The sequence below is a fragment of the Myodes glareolus genome, chromosome 22, assembly GCF_982192425.1.
Source record: "Myodes glareolus chromosome 22, mMyoGla1.1, whole genome shotgun sequence".
NCBI lineage: Eukaryota > Metazoa > Chordata > Mammalia > Rodentia > Cricetidae > Myodes > Myodes glareolus.
In genome coordinates this window covers 38,881,722-38,901,297 of record NC_142047.1, presented here as the reverse complement: position 1 = coordinate 38,901,297, position 19,576 = coordinate 38,881,722, and the positions used below count along the sequence as shown (strand labels likewise).

At 40.6% G+C, this 19,576-nt stretch overlaps 1 protein-coding gene across 3 annotated transcripts in view; it reads left to right on the top strand.

Moving 5' to 3' along the window:
* The window catches only part of Phlpp2 (PH domain and leucine rich repeat protein phosphatase 2), a 74,399-nt gene that overhangs the window by 46,612 nt on the left and 8,211 nt on the right, over window positions 1-19,576 (top strand). For all 3 annotated transcript variants that reach the window (XM_085681747.2, XM_085681748.2, XM_048437288.3), the window contains 8 exons: window positions 4,182-4,242; window positions 6,783-6,878; window positions 8,389-8,544; window positions 11,206-11,406; window positions 15,619-15,781; window positions 16,470-16,600; window positions 17,510-17,620; window positions 18,441-18,635. In XM_085681747.2, the coding sequence (XP_085537873.2) occupies window positions 4,182-4,242; window positions 6,783-6,878; window positions 8,389-8,544; window positions 11,206-11,406; window positions 15,619-15,781; window positions 16,470-16,600; window positions 17,510-17,620; window positions 18,441-18,635 (1,114 nt within the window). The remainder of the gene's footprint in view (window positions 1-4,181; window positions 4,243-6,782; window positions 6,879-8,388; window positions 8,545-11,205; window positions 11,407-15,618; window positions 15,782-16,469; window positions 16,601-17,509; window positions 17,621-18,440; window positions 18,636-19,576) is intronic.

Genomic DNA, 19,576 nt, shown 5'->3' with positions numbered 1-19,576 from the left:
ACACAATAATTATCACAGTATTGTGTTGTGGTGAAAGTATAAGACTATTAATAGGAAAATGGGTAAATCAGTAGTGATGTATTTACACAGTAGATTTTGTACAGTAGTGGTGATGAATGGACTAAAGCTTTGTGAACTGGTGCAAATAAGTCTTAGAAACAGCTTTTGACTAAGAAAGCAAAACTGTATAATCACAGTATACTGTGTAAGTCATACAAAAACTTAAACATAGAAAACAGCATTTTCTAGGTTCAAACTGTAACACAAATAATAAATATTCAGGGTGGTGTTTACCTCCTGGTGTTAAAGGAAAATACAAGACAAATGTCTGTGGGTTTAGAGGTAGCTGATGATGGTGGAGAACTGCTCATTTTTTGTTGTTTTTGTTTTGTTTTCTGTATCTGAATATGTTATTAGGATAAAAGTTTAGGGACTTCAGTTCTGTTGTCTTTTATCATGTTATAGAGGCTTCACTCCTACCTTAGATTAATTTCTCCAGTCAGAAGTTGCTGTTGTTGAGCAGGGTAAAGGAGCTTAACCCAACCAAGCCTGATGACCTGGGTTCTGTACCTTGGACTCACAGGATGGAAAGGAAGAACCAACTCCCACAAGTGTCCTCTGGCCTTCACATGATACCCTCATGCAAATACAAACATACGTGCATGCAGAGATAAATAAGTGTGTAATAATAAGAGAAAAGCTTGTTGTGTAAAAACTGGGTGCTGTAGCCCACGCTTGTAATCCCAGTACTTGGGAAGATGAGGCAGGAAGGTCAAGAGTTCCAGTCTAGCCTGAGTTACAAAATCAAATACTATTTCAGCCTATTTTTCCCCTTAGGAAAACCCAAAACAACAATAACAACAACCAAATGTATTGAGTGTTAACTGGCGCTGTGTATTGATGCTGTAACAGCTAATCTGTACAATCACCTTGGAAATGTTCTATGCAGCTACTGGAGCTAACAGTGTCTGGTATACCCAAGGTTTCTCTTGGCTTATGTTCACTATCCATGCTTAGATTAGTTCACATGTGTATGGATAAGAAATTCATAGTCACCCTGAATTGGAGAAGCTTTAAATGCCCAGCAGCCCTACACTGGGTAGTCATGGTGTATTTACCACCAGCCAGCTAGCAGGGACCTTCCGTATAGAAACCATGACAGTACAAGGAGGAGCTCTCTTCAAGTACTTCTCTTTAGCTTTTCTACTCTGTGTCATGGCAGTGAGTGAGGCTTAGTGGCTCCCTCTAGTGTTCCAACTCCCACATAGGCCTTTGGTAGTAGGACCCTTAGCCCTACAAGTGGAGCATTGCCTAGGAAGTCAGGATTCCTCAGCCTGTAGAAGCAACTGACATTGTAGCTTCTAGGCAGGCCTAAATATCAGGAGTCTTCATGAATAATAAAAAAAAAACCCAGAGGCATATACAGGGATTAAAGCTGAAAATCAGAGAAGCAGAGAAGTAAGCCACTAGAGAGACCTTTTACCTCTACCAATGCTCAGACCAAAAGGGTGATCCTCAGACTACCTAGACTACACTGTGTCTCCACCAAACCTTGGATTCCATACTCCAGTGAGTTCCTGTCTCTTCCCCTTTATATTTCTCTCTCTACCCAGCCATATTGCTCCTATTTCCACCTCCCTAGTGCTGGGATTAAAGGTGTGTGACTCCCAAACTCCAGGATTAAATGTGTGAGCCACCACCACTACCTGGATCTGTTTCTGGATCAATCTTGTATAGCCCAGGGTAGCTGGAGATCATAGAGATCTTGTCTACCTTTGTCTCCTGAGTCCTGGACCTGTAGTGGCTTAGCTTTGCACTCTGATCCTCAGGCAAGCTTTATTTATTAAAATACAAATAAAATACCACTACAGATTACAGCTCCCAGACTGGGGCGTCTGAAGACTTGGAAGCTCTGTTATTCTTCTAGCAACCAGAACTTGCAGTTGCTTTCTTCTGCCTCTTTATGGCCTCTGTCCTCATTCCAGTTCAGCTTAGCATGCTGCACAGTTGTGTCATGCTGCCTCAGCCACCACTACTGCTCCACTGTCTCTTCTGCTGCTTTCCATGTACCCTGATTAGCCTCCTGTGGTAAAGGAGGCAAGAAAAGATAACTTGAGAGAAGTCTTTTTTAGAGCTAAATGTTGTGGCTCCAAGTTGACTCATCAATTGAGCAGACAGCTTGCTTATAGCCAGAGAAGGGTGTTTACACCAATCACAGCAAGCCTGTCATGCAAAGGAAGGTTTGTGTTTACACCAGCCTCAGTGATCCTTCTGCTAGGCCCCTACTGTTAACTGTTCCTTTCTAGCCTGACTATAAGCTAAAAAAGACATGCTAACGTCTTTTTTAGCTTAGGAGTGGTTGCAGAGTCATCTAGGATTCATCAAGGCTTGTGATAGTAAAAGGTCTCATGTAAACTGAAATAGCCCTGGGTTGGGGCTGTCCTTTCAGGAGTCCCTTTGGAAGCTGCAGCTGATAACAATACAGTTGTCTTAAACTTTTCTCAAGGCTTCTGTGGTGTGTTCATAAAGGCTGGTGCTGGTCTAAGCTCGTTTGGCTTGCTGATAATCATTTTGCTCAACATAGTCAGGGGCAACAAGGGAGAGTCCAGCATCTGTCAGCTGAGACATGAAATTGCCTTCTCTCCAAGCATCTCCCCTGGTTTACAGGAAGATGAATATCAGAGGAATGCTTACAGTAACAACTTAAGTAACATCATTAACACTAGTAGTGATTTTACAACACTTTAACAAAGTTTAACACCTGTTCAGTGCCCTAGGGAAGAATGGGCCCCTCTGGTCTGTCTGTTTCATATTCGCAAAAATAACATTAAAAAGATATAATCACGTGCAACAGTATGAACAAATGCCATAAGCATAGTGCGAGTAAAGGAATCAGACCAAAGCATGGAGAGGGAGAGAGATCAGGGGATCAAGGCCAGTTTCAGGTACACAGTGAGTTTAAGGCTAGCCTGGGCTACAAGAAATCTTATCTCAAAATGAAACAAAACATAGCAAAGTATATTTATGTCTGGGATTACAAGTGTGCACCACCATGCTTGGTTTATGCAGTGCAGGACTTAGAACCCAGGGCCTCCTGCATGCCAAGTAAGCACTTGACCAACTGAGTTGCAGCCCCGGCCATCATGCACCCTTGTATCCCAGTGCTTGGGAAGGTAAGGCAAGAAGATAGAGTTCACGGCACCTGGGTTACCCAGCAGGCTCCTGTGGGGTGGGTTGTGGAGGAAAGTTCTGGTTTTATACATGCAAGCGTTGTCTGTGGTATTTGGAGCCAGGATAAAAGATGGCACCTTGGATGTGTGGTGGCTAGAAGAGGAGATGAAGGTGTTGGGAATTGGTAATGCTGTGTTTGATGATCTGGGCGCTGGTTCTACTAGTGTGTTCCAGTTTACTGATCTGTACACTTAAGATTGTTTCTGAATCTGCACTGTACTTCAATGAAAGGTGAGATTGTTTTCATCTTTAAATCCAGATATTGGGGCTGGAGAGATTGCTCAGTGACCAAAAGTTTGACGTGTCCTTGCAGAGGATCTGAGTTAGGTTCTAGCACCATAAGAGGCATCTCACAGTTGCCTGTTCACTCTGTCTCCAGGGGGACCCAACACCTCTGCCAACTGAGGGCCCCTGCATTGTGTACTCAAACCAATACACATACACATAATTAAAAATAATTTTTTTTTAAAATCTAGGTATTTTTCAAGCTACACACTAAGAGGAACTGTTAACATTAGTGACTTTCTAATGTAGTGTAAATGCACAGAACCCTGAAGTGAGTAGTTATATGTGTTTTCAAAGACATACTGGATTGGGGTCAAATGGTAGTCACAGTTAGTTGCCAGTAGTTTTTCTTTTTAGTCATCTCTACAAAACCACTTTTGCTTTGTTTACCAGTGTTCTTCTTCGTCCTTTTTTTTTTTTTTAATGATGTGTATCTATGTGTAGGAATGTGCAGGTACCCATGGAAGCCAGCAGCATCATATCCCTGGGAGCTGGAGTTAACAGGCTGTTGTGAATACCACTATAGTATTGAAACCTGAACCTGGGTTCTCAGGAAGAGCAGTAGGTGGTCTTAACCACTGAACCCTCTCTCAAGCCCTTTTCAGTAGTTCTTGCTATCTTCTTTTTCAGAGAACATTGTTAACATGGTGTCTGTTTTCCCATAGGGCTGACAGCAGTGACCGTCTACCCAGTGCCCAGCCTGCTCACTTCTTTGGAACTCTCCCGGTGAGTGTATTCATAAGGGTGGTACTTATCTTGATTGGTGTGGGGGTGGGAGGACTAATGTGTAACTAAAGGAAGGAGCCCCTGGGAGAGGAAGGAAATTTAGATCTCTTCTGTCTGAATAAACAAAGTGTTGCTTAATCTCATAGCCCTCACACTACGTGTAACCACTATTTTCACCTTTTTGTCTAAACTTCTCAAGAATTATTTGTATTGTGTGCTCCATTTCTTTACTTCCCATTTCCTGATTCTGACAGCAGCTCACTGTAGGCCTTCTCTAATTTGCTTTTTCTCTATTAACACTTAGTCTCTTTACATTTTTTAGGACATCTTTGAAACTAGCCAATATACTCTCTTTAATGCCATTTTAGTCATTACTTCTCTGTTTTTGATGTTCTCTTTTCCTTCTGGCAGCCTTTTAAGCCAGTCACCCCTCAAGTTCTGAATTGGCACACTGCCTTGTCACGGATGCAGTCTCATTGATCCCAGTGATTTTAGTCACCCAAAGGGTTGAAATCAACCATGTTTCTAAATTGACCCTCTTTTCTCTGGCTAGGCCCATGTGTCCAGTTCTTTACTAGCTAATCTTGCTGTACACATCCCCAGGTGCCTGAAACCTGTGCAAAATTAAACTCATCTGCTCCTGTACCAGTCTTCTCCCCTGTGTCGGTTCACAGTAGCACAGTCATATCCCTGGTCATCCAGGTGAGAAGCCTGAAAGTAGCTTTTATTCTTTATTCTGTTCTCCTTCCTATACGAAATCTTTCTCCAAGTCATGGCCATCTTTGCCTCCTTAGTACTTTTGGAATTTCTCCCACTCCTTCAGCTCTATGACTACTCTCATTTCTTGCCTGGAACCCTGATTATTTTTCCTTCTATCAGCAGAATCATCTGAACTGGGCTCCATTTACCAGTAATCTAAAGTACATAGCTCACATCATGTGTACACTGCTTGTAAACCTTTGGGGTAGCCCCCATGTATGTAGGATCAACTAAGAAAGAACCTTCCAGACATGGTTTAGAACTGTTCCAGCCTAACTTCCCTCTGTCTCCGGAGCATCACTCCTGGCCCTAGCATTACCAAATGGCTTGGCATTCCCATGATACATCAGTCTCCTTCTTGCCTTATCTCTGTGCTCTTACTCAGGTTGTCATCCTTGCTTGGAGTATCTTCAACATGTAATGTCGCAGAATGTCTTCAGAATCTAACCCAGATGTCATGTTTCTTAGCAAAGTTGCCTTGGCCTATTTCAGGCAGTGTTCTCTTCACTAAGCTGTCAGCGATGTCTGTATCTTTTTTACATAGCTCTCACTGCATTCTGCCACATAATTGACAGATACCTTGCGACCTAGAAAAGGTAGATTACATCTGACAGTAGAAGTCTTTTGATCTGGATCTGTATTAAATATTTCAAATTCATGTTTCCAGTGGTTTGAAACTTTGTCTTGCTACTCATTGCCTGTTGCCTCTACTTTCTCACTGCTTTTCCTTCTGTTTTTCTTAGAATTTGCTTCTTTTCTGTCTGTCATTACCCATGGAATTCCTGCTCATCTTTGATGCCACTTCCTCCAAATCTCTCCTCATTCTGTCTCACTACATCCTGCTGCTTCTGTTCAAAGCCTTCTCTGAACATGTGATAGCACAGTTGATATATATTGCTGTGCTTGTTTGAGTGCTTGTCTCTAACTTACTTTGACAGTGTTTTCTGAGTGCCGGCTTTATTTTTGGCAATATCCCAGAGAATTTCTTGGAAATAGTGTCCCTGCCGTAAGGTGATTTAATCCATTCACTGGAATCTAGTGAAAATGAATTCAATTTGTCTGTTATTTACATTTCCATAACTGTGACAAAATACCTGAAATAAGCAATTTAAAAGAAGAAAAGCTTATTTTTGGCCTGCAGTTTCAGATCCATGGCCACCTACCCATGTCACCTTGAGCCCATGGTGGCAGCTCATAGTAGCTTACCTCATGGCAACTGAGAGCAGAGAAGGAAAGTCCAGCTCTCCTTTGAGCTCTTCCCTCCTTCCTTCCTTCCTTGTTCCCTCCTTTTATTTTCTTTCTTCTGCTTGTTTTTAAAGATAGTCTCCATATTTAACCCAGGTTGGCCTTGAACTTGTGCTCCTCATGCCTACCTCAGCCTCCCAAGAACTAGGACTACAGCATGAAAACCAAGTTCCACCAGTTAGTTTCTTTAAGAAATTTTTTTTAAATTTTTTTTTTGTGTGTGAATATTGTCCTAGCATGTATGTCTGTGTACCATATATGTGCCTGGTGCCCTTGTAAGACTGAAGAGGGTATCAGATTCCCTGGGACTGGAGTTACAGATGGTTGTGAGGCATCATGTGGGTGGTGGGACTTGAACCCTGGTCCTCTGAAAGAGCAACCAGTGCTCTTAAACAATCTTTCCAGTCCCACTTACCAATTTATAATAGCACTATAAGCTACTAGAACAAACTGCAATAACATGTCTTTGGGGAAAATATTTAGTATTCAAGCCACAGTAACTTTTCACCTTACATGATAATTTCTATTCTTTGCAGAAACCTGCTAGAGTGTGTCCCTGACTGGGCCTGTGAAGCAAAAAAGCTAGAAATACTAGATATGAGCTACAATCTTCTCACCGAGATTCCTGTGAGGTATGTGTGTGCAAATGCAGATATGGCATGTGTTTAAGTATTTCTCTAAATTTGAGCTGCCTTTCATTTGTTGGTGATTATTGAGGACCTGCTGAATAGGAGGTGGCAACATAGTGTACTATAAGGGTTATAGTGATGACTAATGCATGTCTTAGCCTAAAGAAACAGTAAAATTCTGACCCGTGTTGATAGCTTCCAGCATGGCTGGTGGTATAATTGTGTGAATATGACTGTTTCATAGGGTGACTTATACACACACGTAATTGCTATCCCGTGTTGAAAGATTTTGGTATGGCTGGTGGTATGATTATATGAATTTGACTGTTTCATAGGGTGACTTATTATGAGCTAGAAATTTTCTGAGAACTCCAGTTTTATGATCTTACCTAGTCCTATAAACTTTTTATATAGGTGTTGTCAGCCTTAACTTAGGAATGAGGAAACTAAGAATGGTTAGGTCACCTGTCTGAGGTCCCAGGGCCACTGGAAGCTAGCATTTGAATGCAGATTTCTTACCTTGGAGGCTTGGTCTAAATCATGACACAAATTGTTTTAGAAGAATGAAATAATTAGAAGAATGAAATAATTAGAGTGTACTTTGTGGTAAAATGGTATTTGAATTGATCTGTACCAGATGGTGAGAGTTACCTAAGGTGAGGGAGGAGAGAGTGGTGCTTAAGGGGTAGGACGAGGCCACTGTATTACAAATTCCGAAGTACTTCAGTGTAAAGTGGATGCTTGTGGAGTCTTCACAATTCAGCTAGAAGCTTGTAGCACAATAGGTAGCACCAAGCCTCTGGAGCATGATCTTCACATCTAGATGATAGCGTTTCAGTGCCATCTTTCACAGATCATTACATCTTTGGCAAGTCACTAACTCTACTTGGATTTCGTGGCTAAATAGTCTAGTCTTTTAAACACTTAGTCATTTTTATTGTAATAAAATTTTCATTATGTAATATATTAATAAACATACTGAGTTTGTTAGTATTGATAAATGCTGTCTAGACTTTATTTCTGTCTAGACTTAAGCCAAATGTTTTTATTCTAGAAACTGCTAAGTCAGTGGTTCTCAACTCAACCTTCCCAATGCTGTGACCATTTAGTACATTTCTCATGTTGTGGGGACCTACAACCATAAAATTACTTTCATTGCTACTTCATAACTGTAATTTTGCTACTGGTATGAATTATAATGTAAATACCTATGTTTTCTGGTGGTCTTAGGGAGCCCCTGTGAAAGGATTGTTTGACCTCCAAAGGGGTTACAACCCACAGGTTGAGAACCACTAGCTTAGACTCTGGACCACTTGTACTCAGGATCTCACCTGGGACTTCTGGGTGGGGGTGCGGTGATTTTTGTGTCTGCTTTCTCAGCTCAGTCATTTGTCAGTGGTTGTACATTCTAAAAATAGGTTTCTGTTAGTTGACTGATTTTAATTAACTGGCCTATAGTAGACTTAAAAAGGATTTAAGTAAGCTTTTGTTACTTTCTGCTGTTTCTCCATAGAATTCTGAGTAGTCTGAGTCTCCGGAAGCTGATGGTAGGACACAACCACGTCCATGTCCTTCCAGCACTGGTGGAGCATATTCCGCTCGAGGTGCTGGATGTCCAGCACAACACTCTCTCCAGGCTGCCAGACACTCTCTTCTCCAAAGCCTTAAAGTGAGTTCCTCAGAGGAGCACAGGCATTGCCTCCATAAACTGCACCGGCCTATCCTTGTGTGATTTCTGGGTTCACAGTTTACTTGTTACTCCAGCTGGAAGCAGAGACTTGGTTGCAATTTTTTGTGACATAAAAATTAAGTTTCATACTAAACTTGAAAGTTGGAGTGACTATCAGATAGTAATTACTTCTGTGGTGCGTGGTTCCCGCAGAGGCTCTCAGGCTTTCACTGTGCTCAGGCAGAGCCTTTGATAAAGTCTAGCTTTTGCTCTGAGAAAAAAAGGACATACTACTAAAGTCGGTTTTATGCTAGCTCTGTCAAGTGATCTTTGAGTTAACATTCTCTTGATTTCCAGAACATTTGTTACCTGCTTTGAAAACCATGCATTTAAAGGTAACATCCTTCTACAAGGTATCGTTTGCTATCTTGTTGTAAATTAGTATGTAAATATCTTCCTGTTTTAAAACTTACAGTTAGGTTTATCTAAATGTCATCTTTAAGGAAGAAGTAGATTTTTTTAAAAAAAAAATTATTTATTTTATCATGTATACAATATTCTGTCTGCATATATGCCTGTAGTCCAGAAGAGGGCTCCAGACCTCATTACAGATGGTTGTGTGGTTGCTGGGACTTGAACTCAGGACCTTTGGAAGAGCAGACAATGCTCTTAACCACTGAGCCATCTCTCCAGCCCTAGATTTTTTTTTTTTTTTTGTGGTGCTAAGATTAAGTTCAGAGTATTGCTTGTATTAAGTAAATGCTCTACAATTTAGTGATCTCCTAGCCCAATAAAGTAGGATTTTAATGGTAGTCTTTTACATTATGAAGAAGGGAGTTTAGAGATGGGGAAACAGGTGAGCAGCAGTGAGTTGACACAGGGTCACGGGAGACATTCCCACAGGTCTTGTTTTCTAGCGTATGCATCTCTAAATGCATAATACTCTTAGCTGGATAATTCTCAAAATAAAAAACAACAGCAAAAAAAAAAAAAAGAAATGAAACTGAGGGAGATTTTCTTTTGGTCATGTTTCTGTGAAATGTTGAAGTTGTTAATTAACAAGTTGTACATAATACAGAATGTAGTTTTAAGTGCCTGAAGATCATTAAGAGACCATTTACTGCCAGGCAGTGGTGACCCACGCCTTTAATCCCAGCACCTGGGAGGCAGAGGCAGGCAGATTTCTGAGTCTGAGGCCAGCCTGGTCTACAGAATGAGTTCCAGGACAGCCAGTGTTACACAGAGAAACCCTGTCTGAAAAAAGCAAATCAAACAAGCAAATAAAAAAGAAACGATCTCCTTAATGTAGTACTGTCAGAGCTGAATACATAGTCTTTCACAAGCTTAAAAGCTCGTTAGAGATGCTGATCACATAGCATGTATATTTAAGAACACATATGTTCAAATGGGGGGAGAGTTCAGTTGGTAAAGTGCTTCCCTTATAGGCAGAAGGATCTGAGTTCAGTTACCCAGAACTCAAGTTAAATTGTGGGACATGGCAGTGTGTGCTTTTTACTCGGGCACAGAGGTGGTAGAGACAAGTGGATCCCTGGGGCTTGCTGGCCAGCCAATCTAGCCTGCTTGGTAATCCCTGGCCAGTGAGAGATCTCATCTCCAAGGAGGTAGACAGCATTTATAAAATTACATTTATTTTGTTTGTATATGTATACAGGTGTGTTTATGCATGCACTGTATTAGACATGTGAAGGTCAGAAGGCAACTTTGTGGAGTCAGTTCTCTCCTTTTACCTAGTGGTTTCTGGGGTTTAAACTCAGGTTGTCAGACTTGGTAGAAAGAACCTTTACGATCTAAGCTATGTCACCATCCCATGGGTGGCATTCTTGAAGATGATACTCAAGATTGTTTTGCTTAGGCGTGCGCACGTGTGGGTACACACACACACACACACAGAGGAAGACACAAGTTTAATGATGCTTTCTTTCATTGAGGATAGTTTACCTATACATACATTGTATTTGAAAGATTATTAAAATTATACCATGGTTTACTCGTTAGATTGACAAAGATTAACCTGAATTATACTGTAGATAAAAATATCGATTGTATTCTTCTTGTATGAGTGCAATTTGTACTTGGTCTTAGCCAAAACACCAAGAAATGGCCCAATTGCTGTTTGATCTAACTTTTTTGGATCTCAACTAGGCAGTATATCTTTAGCCATTATAAAAATACCTGTATCCTTTGATCCTACAAATTTTGTTTCTAGAACTATGCACTGTGAAAATAATTGGATAAGAATCCAAGATTTTCATTATAGTGCTTATAATATGTGTACAGAATTGTACTCTATGTAGATAATCTATGTAGATATTAGAGTATTATGGGATTAGCTAAATAAATAATGTTTTGTTACAAAGAGACAAAATTTTTTGAATGTTATCTTTATAGTTCAGACATATATTAAAGGTGGTATTCAATGGTGTCCTTGCAATGGAAATAGGTGATTTTGCATGCAACCATTATAGAATGGTAGAAAAATAACCATGCCTATGTTCCTTCTTGTCACCTAGCTTTGAGTTGCATATATTAAGAGAAAACTTCCTGTAGAAAAGTTTTTTGACTTTGGGAGCGGGCATGATGGTTTCTACTTAAGAAGGCAACAGACTCAAAGGGAATAATGTTCTGTGTGTGTTCTGTCAGTCTCAGATACTTGAATGCATCTGCAAATAGTCTGGAGTCTCTGCCTTCTGCATGTGCTGGAGAGGAGAGTCTGAGTGTGCTGCAGCTACTGTACCTGACCAACAACCTCCTGACAGACCAGTGCATACCTGTCTTGGTCGGGCACCCACACCTGCGAATCCTGCACCTCGCAAATAACCAGCTGCAGACCTTTCCTGCAAGGTGAATGAGTGCAGTGTGATCATTTGACAGGAAAATAGGAATTCTGCATTCCATTATGGCTATCTGACCATGACACTTCTGATTTGCTGGTGCTGAGACTTCACTAGCTCAGCAGGAAAATCTTGTCTTAATAATTTGTTGCTGGTGAAATATGACTAGCCAAAGAAATTGTGGTTAAAATGTGTAATTTATAGCTCTAATTATTTAGTAATAATCTGAGAATATTCCATCCATAAAAGTATAGGGTTATGAAATAAAATGAAAATTTTTCTTTTTTATCAGCACTGTATTATAAAATACATTGTCTAATAGTATATTTACTATATGTAAATATGGTAAATGCTTAATATATGCCACATACTATGTCATACTTTCTGCCTCTGTCCTTGAACCCACAATCAAATTAGGAAAATAGACAAGCATCTAGACCAGCAATTCTCAGCCTTCCTAATGCTGCGACCCTATGATACAGTGCCTCATGTTGTGGTGACCCCCAACTATAAAATTATTTTCGTTGCTACTTCATAACTGTAATTTTATCTTGGTTATGAATCGTAATGTAAATATTTTTGGAGATAGAGGTTTGCCAAAGGGTTTCGACTCTCAGGTTGAGAACTTCTGGTTTAGGCAATTTCTATGCAATGTGACAAATGCAAGACATTAAAGATCCCAGTTTGGGGCCTGGAAAGATGACTTTGTGGTTAAGAGTGCTTGCTGTTCTTCCAGATAACAAAAGTTCAGTTTCCAGCACTCATATTGGCTGACTAACAAACATCTGTAATTTGTAAGTTCCTCTAAGCTCCAAGGAATCCGGTGTCCTCTTGTGGCTTCTGAGGGCACTTGCACACATGTGACACACACCCACACAGACACATAAATTAAAATAAATTAAAAAATAAAAGTTAAAAGATAACAGGTTGGTAGTTGTACTACACAGAGCTTGGGAGATGGGTATTAGGCTGGAAGGAGAGAGAGGAATAGTAGTTAGCAATCTATACCTATAAGAAGACATGAGAAGAGAGAGTTCCTCCAGTTAAAATTTAAACAGTGTCCAAGGAGAAATAAGTATCTTTCAAAATACATTTGATTAAAAAAAAGAATTGGGTCTGGGGTTGTAACTCAGTTTCTGGAGTTCTTGTCTACCATGCATAAAGCTCTGCGTTCCTCCTCCAGCACCGTATAAGACAGGTGTGGTGGCATACACCTATAACCCCAGCATTCGGAAGGTGGAGTCAGAAGGATCAGAAATCAAGGCATTTTCAATTACATGTAGATTTGGAAACCAGCACAAGACTCTGCTCCCCATCCCCGCCCTGAAAATTCTATTATTAAAAAATATAACATGTTCTGTTGCTGGGGAGATGGCTCTGGGGTTAAAAGCAGTGGGTTCAATTCCCAGAACCCACTTGGAACCTCACAACTGTCTGTAACTCCAGTTCCAGGGAATCCGACACTCTTACACAGACACACATGCAGGGAAAACACCAGTTCACATAAAATATAAATAAATTATTTAAAAATAATATTTTCTTCTTTGTTAAGTTTTTTAGGTTGGCATACAAAATAATGAGTTTCATTATGGTACCTTCATAAACATGTCATTATACTTTGTTATCATTCGTTCTCTTTCCCCGTTGTCCTCCAAAAATAATATGTATATATAAATATGTAGCCCTGGATATTCTGAAACTCAGTATCTAGACCAGGCTGGCCTGAGCTCACATAGATTCACTTGCCTCTGCCTCCAAAATTCTGGGGTTAAAGACGTGGGGTACAATGCCTCACTTTAATAGTGTGTTATTCTTTAATATAGTGTATCTTGAACACATTCATACACACCCCAACTCCTTCCTCAGTTAATCTCTCTAGTCTCCCATCTCTTCCCACCCAACTTGTGGTGTTTCTCTCTCTCTCTCTCTCTCTCTCTCTCTCTCTCTCTCTCTCTCTCTCTCTCATCCCTATAGAGTCCAGGTTCTAATGACCATCTAGTTTCAGGGAGTGAGGCCTGCCCTCATTTGACCTAGCATAGGTCACATCATGAAAGCAACTGACTCTCTCCTAGCAGCTATCAAATGCCAGTAGCTCCCTTCCCCTTTTGAAACTGGGGTTTTGTTAGTTTGAACTCGTGCAAGTCTTGTGTATACTGTCATATTTGCTAAGAGATCGTATGTTTTGTCTGGAAAACACCATTTCCTTGATGTTCCCATTACCTCTGGCTCCTACAATCCAAGCCTTGGGGATAGGCAGGTGATAATGTATGTCCCAATTAAGCCAGAGCATTACTCTAGGCCTGTTGATCATCTTATAGGAATCGGTTTGTGCTTTCTACCATGTGGGTACCAGGGATCAAATTCAGGTAGTCAGGCTTGGCAACAAGTACCTTTATCCACTGACCCATCAGCCCTGGTTTTAAAATCTAAGGACAATTGTATATTTACTAAACAACTGATTTAAGATAGGAGTATTGTGTTTATAGTCATGAGTCAGAAGAACCTAGGCTGGGAGTAGTAGAAAAGAATGAGGTTGGCCTTGGGAACACATTTGAAATAAAATTGAAAACTAAGTTAGAAGGCGATTGTGTAACTTTTAGTTTTAAAAGACATGTTTCACTATGGAGTCCAAGTGGGCTCAAGCTCATAATAGAGTGTTAGCCTACCATTTATAGGCATTTGCCATCACACCTGACTCTGTAAATCTGAAATTTTATTTCATGCCTTTAACATGAATCCAGCATCTTGTCACAGAGTATTCATTATGTGATTATGTATAGTCGTTGGATTAAAAGATTTTGGAGGAGTTGGTGAGATGGTCCAGGCGGTAAAATGCTTGTTGTACAAACTTGACCTAAGTTCAGATTCCCAGAGCCCACATAAAAAACTAGCTGTGGTAGGCACATACCTGTAATCCCCACCCTGAGAAGTAGAGACAGGAGGACCTCTGGAGCTTGCAGACCAGCCAGTCTAGCAAATCAGTGAGCTGCAGGTTAGTGGAAACAACCCCCAAACCAAAAGATACCCAGTGTTGACTCCTAGCTGCTATTTGTGCACACACAGAAGTGTATATTCACTAGCACATGCACATAAAGTTGTGTATACACACACACACACACACACACACACACATTCTGTTTGTCTTTATTTTCCAGTTTCCTTGAGTGTACATTTACTATCATAGTACAAAAGGAAATATTTTTCTAAGCTTATTTATTAAAAGTATGAGTTTTCTTTTGTGTGTATATAGATGTGTGTCTTGTAGGGAAGTGTACTTGAAAAGTATGAATTTTCCAGCAGTAGAAACTGATCTGTTAGAAAGGTAATATGGAAAGTTCACTTAAAGTCCTCATTTGAGGGACTGGGAGAGATGCTCAGTAGTTGAGAGCAGAGGACCAGGGTTTGGTTTCTAGCATGTGCATGGCAGCTCACAACTGCAGCCACCTACAACTCCAGCTCCAGGAGACCTGATGCCCTCTTCTGGCCTCCGTGGACACCTGTGTAGTGCACATGCAGGCAAATACAAATATTTGTTTAAGAAAAAAAAATCTAAAATCTGTTTTGAGAAATCTGGTAGGAAGTGGAGTGACATTAAAATAGTAGATCTTTCAGATTGCTAGTATTATTGGTGATCTGTATCCCAAATTTTCTTCATATTTATTGTTTCTAAAGAAATTAGAGGGATTTGTTAATGTCAGACTTAAGATATTTTGCTTAGCATGTAAAAGGCTTTGCTCAGTATCACAGTGGTGTAAATAGTTATCTTGTCCCAAGCAGGGTGCTGTGTGTACAAGAACTTGGTGGTATACATGTAGAAGTCTAAAACTGAAAGGAATCTCAGTTTTCCTTCTTCAGTCAAGGTCACTGGCATTCGCTTACCTAGGGTTTTGCATACTAGTTAGTGCTGCAGCAAAGACTGACACTTCTCTCTCAACAATAGGCCATACTTCTTCAGGGAGTTCAGTAAGTCAGACAAACCCTCATGCCCACATCTATAAGGAAAGCAGAGGCAGTGCCAGCCTTGAAACACGGAATGCTAGGAGGTCATGGTGACAAATAGCAGGCTTGGTCATGATGGTGAACCACGTGGCTCCTTCTCTCAGGGTTTTCTGCAGTGAACCAAGTTGTCTTTACTCTGTGGCTGTTTGTTATACAATAGTCACCACTTGGCAGCTGCTCTTTCCTGATGCAGAATGGTGTTTTGATGTTTCTTTTTTTTCAGCAAACTAAATAAATTGGAGCAATTGGAAGAACTGAACCTAAGTGGGAACAAGCTTAAAGCCATTCCTACAACCATAGCGAACTGCAAAAGACTGCACACCCTTGTTGCACATGCCAACAACATCAGCATTTTCCCAGAGATACTGCAGCTGCCTCAGATCCAGGTATGTGCATGAGCTAGCCTGACATCCTCACTGTAGAATAACAAGGGTGGGAGTGAGGTGTCTTTCTTGTAAGGAAGACTTAAGGAGTGTGAATGAGACTGCTTCCTCTCTCAAGACTTTCTCTTGAGCTAATTTCTCTTCTCTACCAGTAAGCTGCATAAGAGAGACTGACTGTATAACTGTATTGCCTTGTGCTACAATTGGTTATAATACTCAACTTTCTTAGGCTCTCCGTCAAATGGCCAAGCCAAAGCCCTAATTCTGTACTAGGTTCCTTCCCACACTCTCTTCCCTGTACACCTGAAGGCTTCCATGGGGGAGCATTCTCTATTACTGCAAAGAAAGTCAACCAGCTTTAACCACAGGTGTGCCCTAGAGGTCTTTGGCTGAAGAATATTGACAAAGCTACTACTTAAACAATATGACCAGACATCTTTTATAGCTTTTGATAGCTTTACAAAACTAATATGTGCTGCCCATAAATATGGCTAAATCTCCCCTTTTGTTTATACATAAGGAATGAGTGTTGTTCTCTTTTTATATACTCAGTTTAAAATCCGAGTATACTTAATTTGTTCTTGGAAAGAAATGAAGTTCCCATTTGAGGCTATAGGTGAGAAGATTGAGTGTTTAGGAGAAGAGATCGTAATATAATGTGTTCTCCTTTGATTTCTGTATTTCTTCTCAGTTTGTAGACCTGAGTTGCAATGACTTGACAGAAATACTAATTCCAGAGGCTCTGCCTGCTACATTGCAAGACCTTGATCTGACAGGAAATACAAATCTGGTTTTGGAACACAAGACTTTGGACATGTTTAGGTAGGAAAAAAAATCTGAAATCAAATCCCTATGTTTCAGCCATCGGTGAGTTATCTTTGGACTATGGAAATCTCAGTTAATTAAAGGAATAGATGGATTAGGCCAGAACACTCCTAGGCTGTTCTCTTTGACTCATTTCTACTGAGCTACACACTAAATTATTTTACATGATTGACATACATGTTTGGTGGTACAGGTCACATTGTAACATCTAAGCAATAATACCTATATATTGTTTTAAGATCTCTTTATATTGCTTAAAATAAGTGACACTTGGTAGAAGCCTAGAGATCTTTGTGATGCATAAGTTGAAACTATATTCAGCGTCTGTTTTCCATACCACTTTTTATTCTCCTACATCAAAGCCACAGTTTAAACAGAAAAAGGGGAAATGATGGAGGAGGGTCATCTGTCTATATGTTGCTTTCATTGGTTAATTAATAAAGAAAACTACCTGACCTGATAGGACAGAAAATTAGGTAGGCGGAGTAGACAGAACAGGATGCTGGGAGGAAGAAGGCAGTGAGGCAGTCGCCATGACTCTCCTCTCCAAGACAGACACAGGTTAGGATCTTTCCTGGTAAGCCACCACCTCATGATGCTACACAGATTACTAAATATGGGTTGAAGCAAGATGTGAGAATTAGCCAATAAGAGGCTACAGATAATGGACCAGGCAATGTTTGAATGAATACAGTTTCCGTGTAATTATTTCTAATAAAGCTAGCCGGGTGGCGGGCGGGAAAGCAGCCCGCTGTTCCATTTACAATCACCCCACTTTCATTCAGTCTCTGGAAATGCATCTTAGTCTGTCAGAAGTTTATTTTCTAAAAATAGTATTGTTTTGATAATTCTTATAAAATACAAAAGAGAAATATGGTTTAATTTTCCCTTATTCACCACCCACAGCCATATCACAACCCTGAAAATTGACCAGAAGCCTTTGCCAACCACAGATTCTACAGTTACATCAACCTTCTGGAGCCATGGACTGGCTGAGATGGCAGGGCAGAGAAATAAGTGAGTATATTGTCCCTGGAGACCGGCAAGAGAAAAGGCAGCCCGTGACACCTTAGGCCTGCTCTGTTTTCACAGCTAGACCATGTCCTGTCTGTCTTCCAAACATAAGTCTCAGAACTCCAACATGAGATAAGATCCTTCTAAAACCATGATAAAGAAAGAGAAAAAAATGGACATGCAGTAAACAAAGCACTAAACATTTCTAAGGTTTTCTGATGAAATTTTTTTTCCTATGAGTGAAATTTATTGCAAGGCCCAGCCATATAAATGGACTGAATTCCGATTGCCCCTATCTGAGATGGCCCTTTGCTCCTGTACACAGACTTTCCTCAGAATGACCCAGCCAAAGCCCACCTGCTATACTAAGTTTTATTCCTGTACCTTCTGCCCATACACCCAGAGTTCTATGGTGAGCATTCTTCCTTAGGACTAGGAGCATAAACCAGCTTCATTGGCAGGTGTGCTCTTCTGCTGTTTGACTGAAGGGCATTGACAAAAATAGTTCTTTTTGTTTGTTTTGTTTTTCAAGGCAGGGTTCCTCTGTGTAGTTTTGGCTGTCCTGGAACTCACTCTGTAGACCAGGCTGGCCTTGAATTCAGGCATCTACCTGTCTCTGCCTCCTGAGTTCTGGAATTAAAGGTGTGTGCCATCACCACCTAGCTATAAAATGAGTTCTTAATCACCATTACCAGCCCGTGACTGTGGCCAAATCCCCTTTCCTTATGATGCTGTCTCTGTCAGCTGCTGCCTACCTTGTCTAGTGACCTCCTAGTAACATTCCCTGAAGAAATGATTATGTTTCTCATCTTCTTTTTTTCAGACTGTGTGTGTCTGCTTTGGCTATGGATAACTTTGCAGAGGGGGTAGGAGCTGTGTATGGCATGTTTGATGGGGACCGGAATGAGGAGCTCCCTCGTCTGCTGCAGTGTACGATGGCAGATGTGCTTTTGGAAGAAGTACAGCACTCAACAAATGACACAGTTTTCATGGCCAATACCTTCTTGGTATCTCACAGGTAAGCAGGTGGGTTGACTAATCCCTAACTCCACTTTCCTTATAGAAAGTAAATCTCAGAAGTTGAAGGTCATTGCTTATAGATGCAAGATCAAAGAGAGATGTAGTACCTTCCTGTGCCACATTCTCTTGGTATCAGCAGGGTGTGGTAAAGAATCTATGGAATCATCTGCCCACTTTTGTTGTGGATCTGGGAAGGCCAGCACATGTATGCTAAAGGATATGTATCTGAATGTATGTGAACATTTAGGGGAAGAAGACTATGCTTTCCTAAGATTTTTCTAGAGTTAGCTGATGACCTACAGGAGACCAACAGGCACTTGTTAGGTTTATGTGTTAGAAAATTTATTATTGGTATTTATTTAACTCTTCTCTCTCATTAACACCTGAGCCACTTAAAAGCAAAAAACCTCACTTCCCAACTCCTGAAAATCTGCCTTGCACTTCAGGTAGAGAGCCTAAAGAATGCAGAGTGCTGAGGTTGTAAACTTGACTAGTCAAGACCAGAGCAGCCTGGAGCTGGAGCTGCTTGTATCTTGTGTTAAGAAGCAGGCTGTTAGTAAAGGAGTCAGTTTTTCTGTAGTATTGAGCTAGAGACTTGACAGAAAAAGGTTGTAAAAGGGAGCTCTGAGTTTGAATCTGCCAAGTACCAAGTACGATGCTACATAGTTTTCATCCTTATCTTTCAAAACAAACTAAAATAGGTAAGGATTTTTATCAGCTTTATTTCTTAGAGAAAGAATTTGCTGGGACTCTACAGTCAACAAATAAGAAAAGGAAATTTGAAACTAGATTCTTCTGGTGATGTCTGCTGTGTATTAGTATTGCCTCCAGGTTGCAGTCACACGAATGCCATGTATGTGGAGGAAATGCAAGATGAGTCATGGCCTCTCTCTCCTTCTCAAAGTGTTTTTCAGGACCAGCTTTCTCAGCGTTCTTACT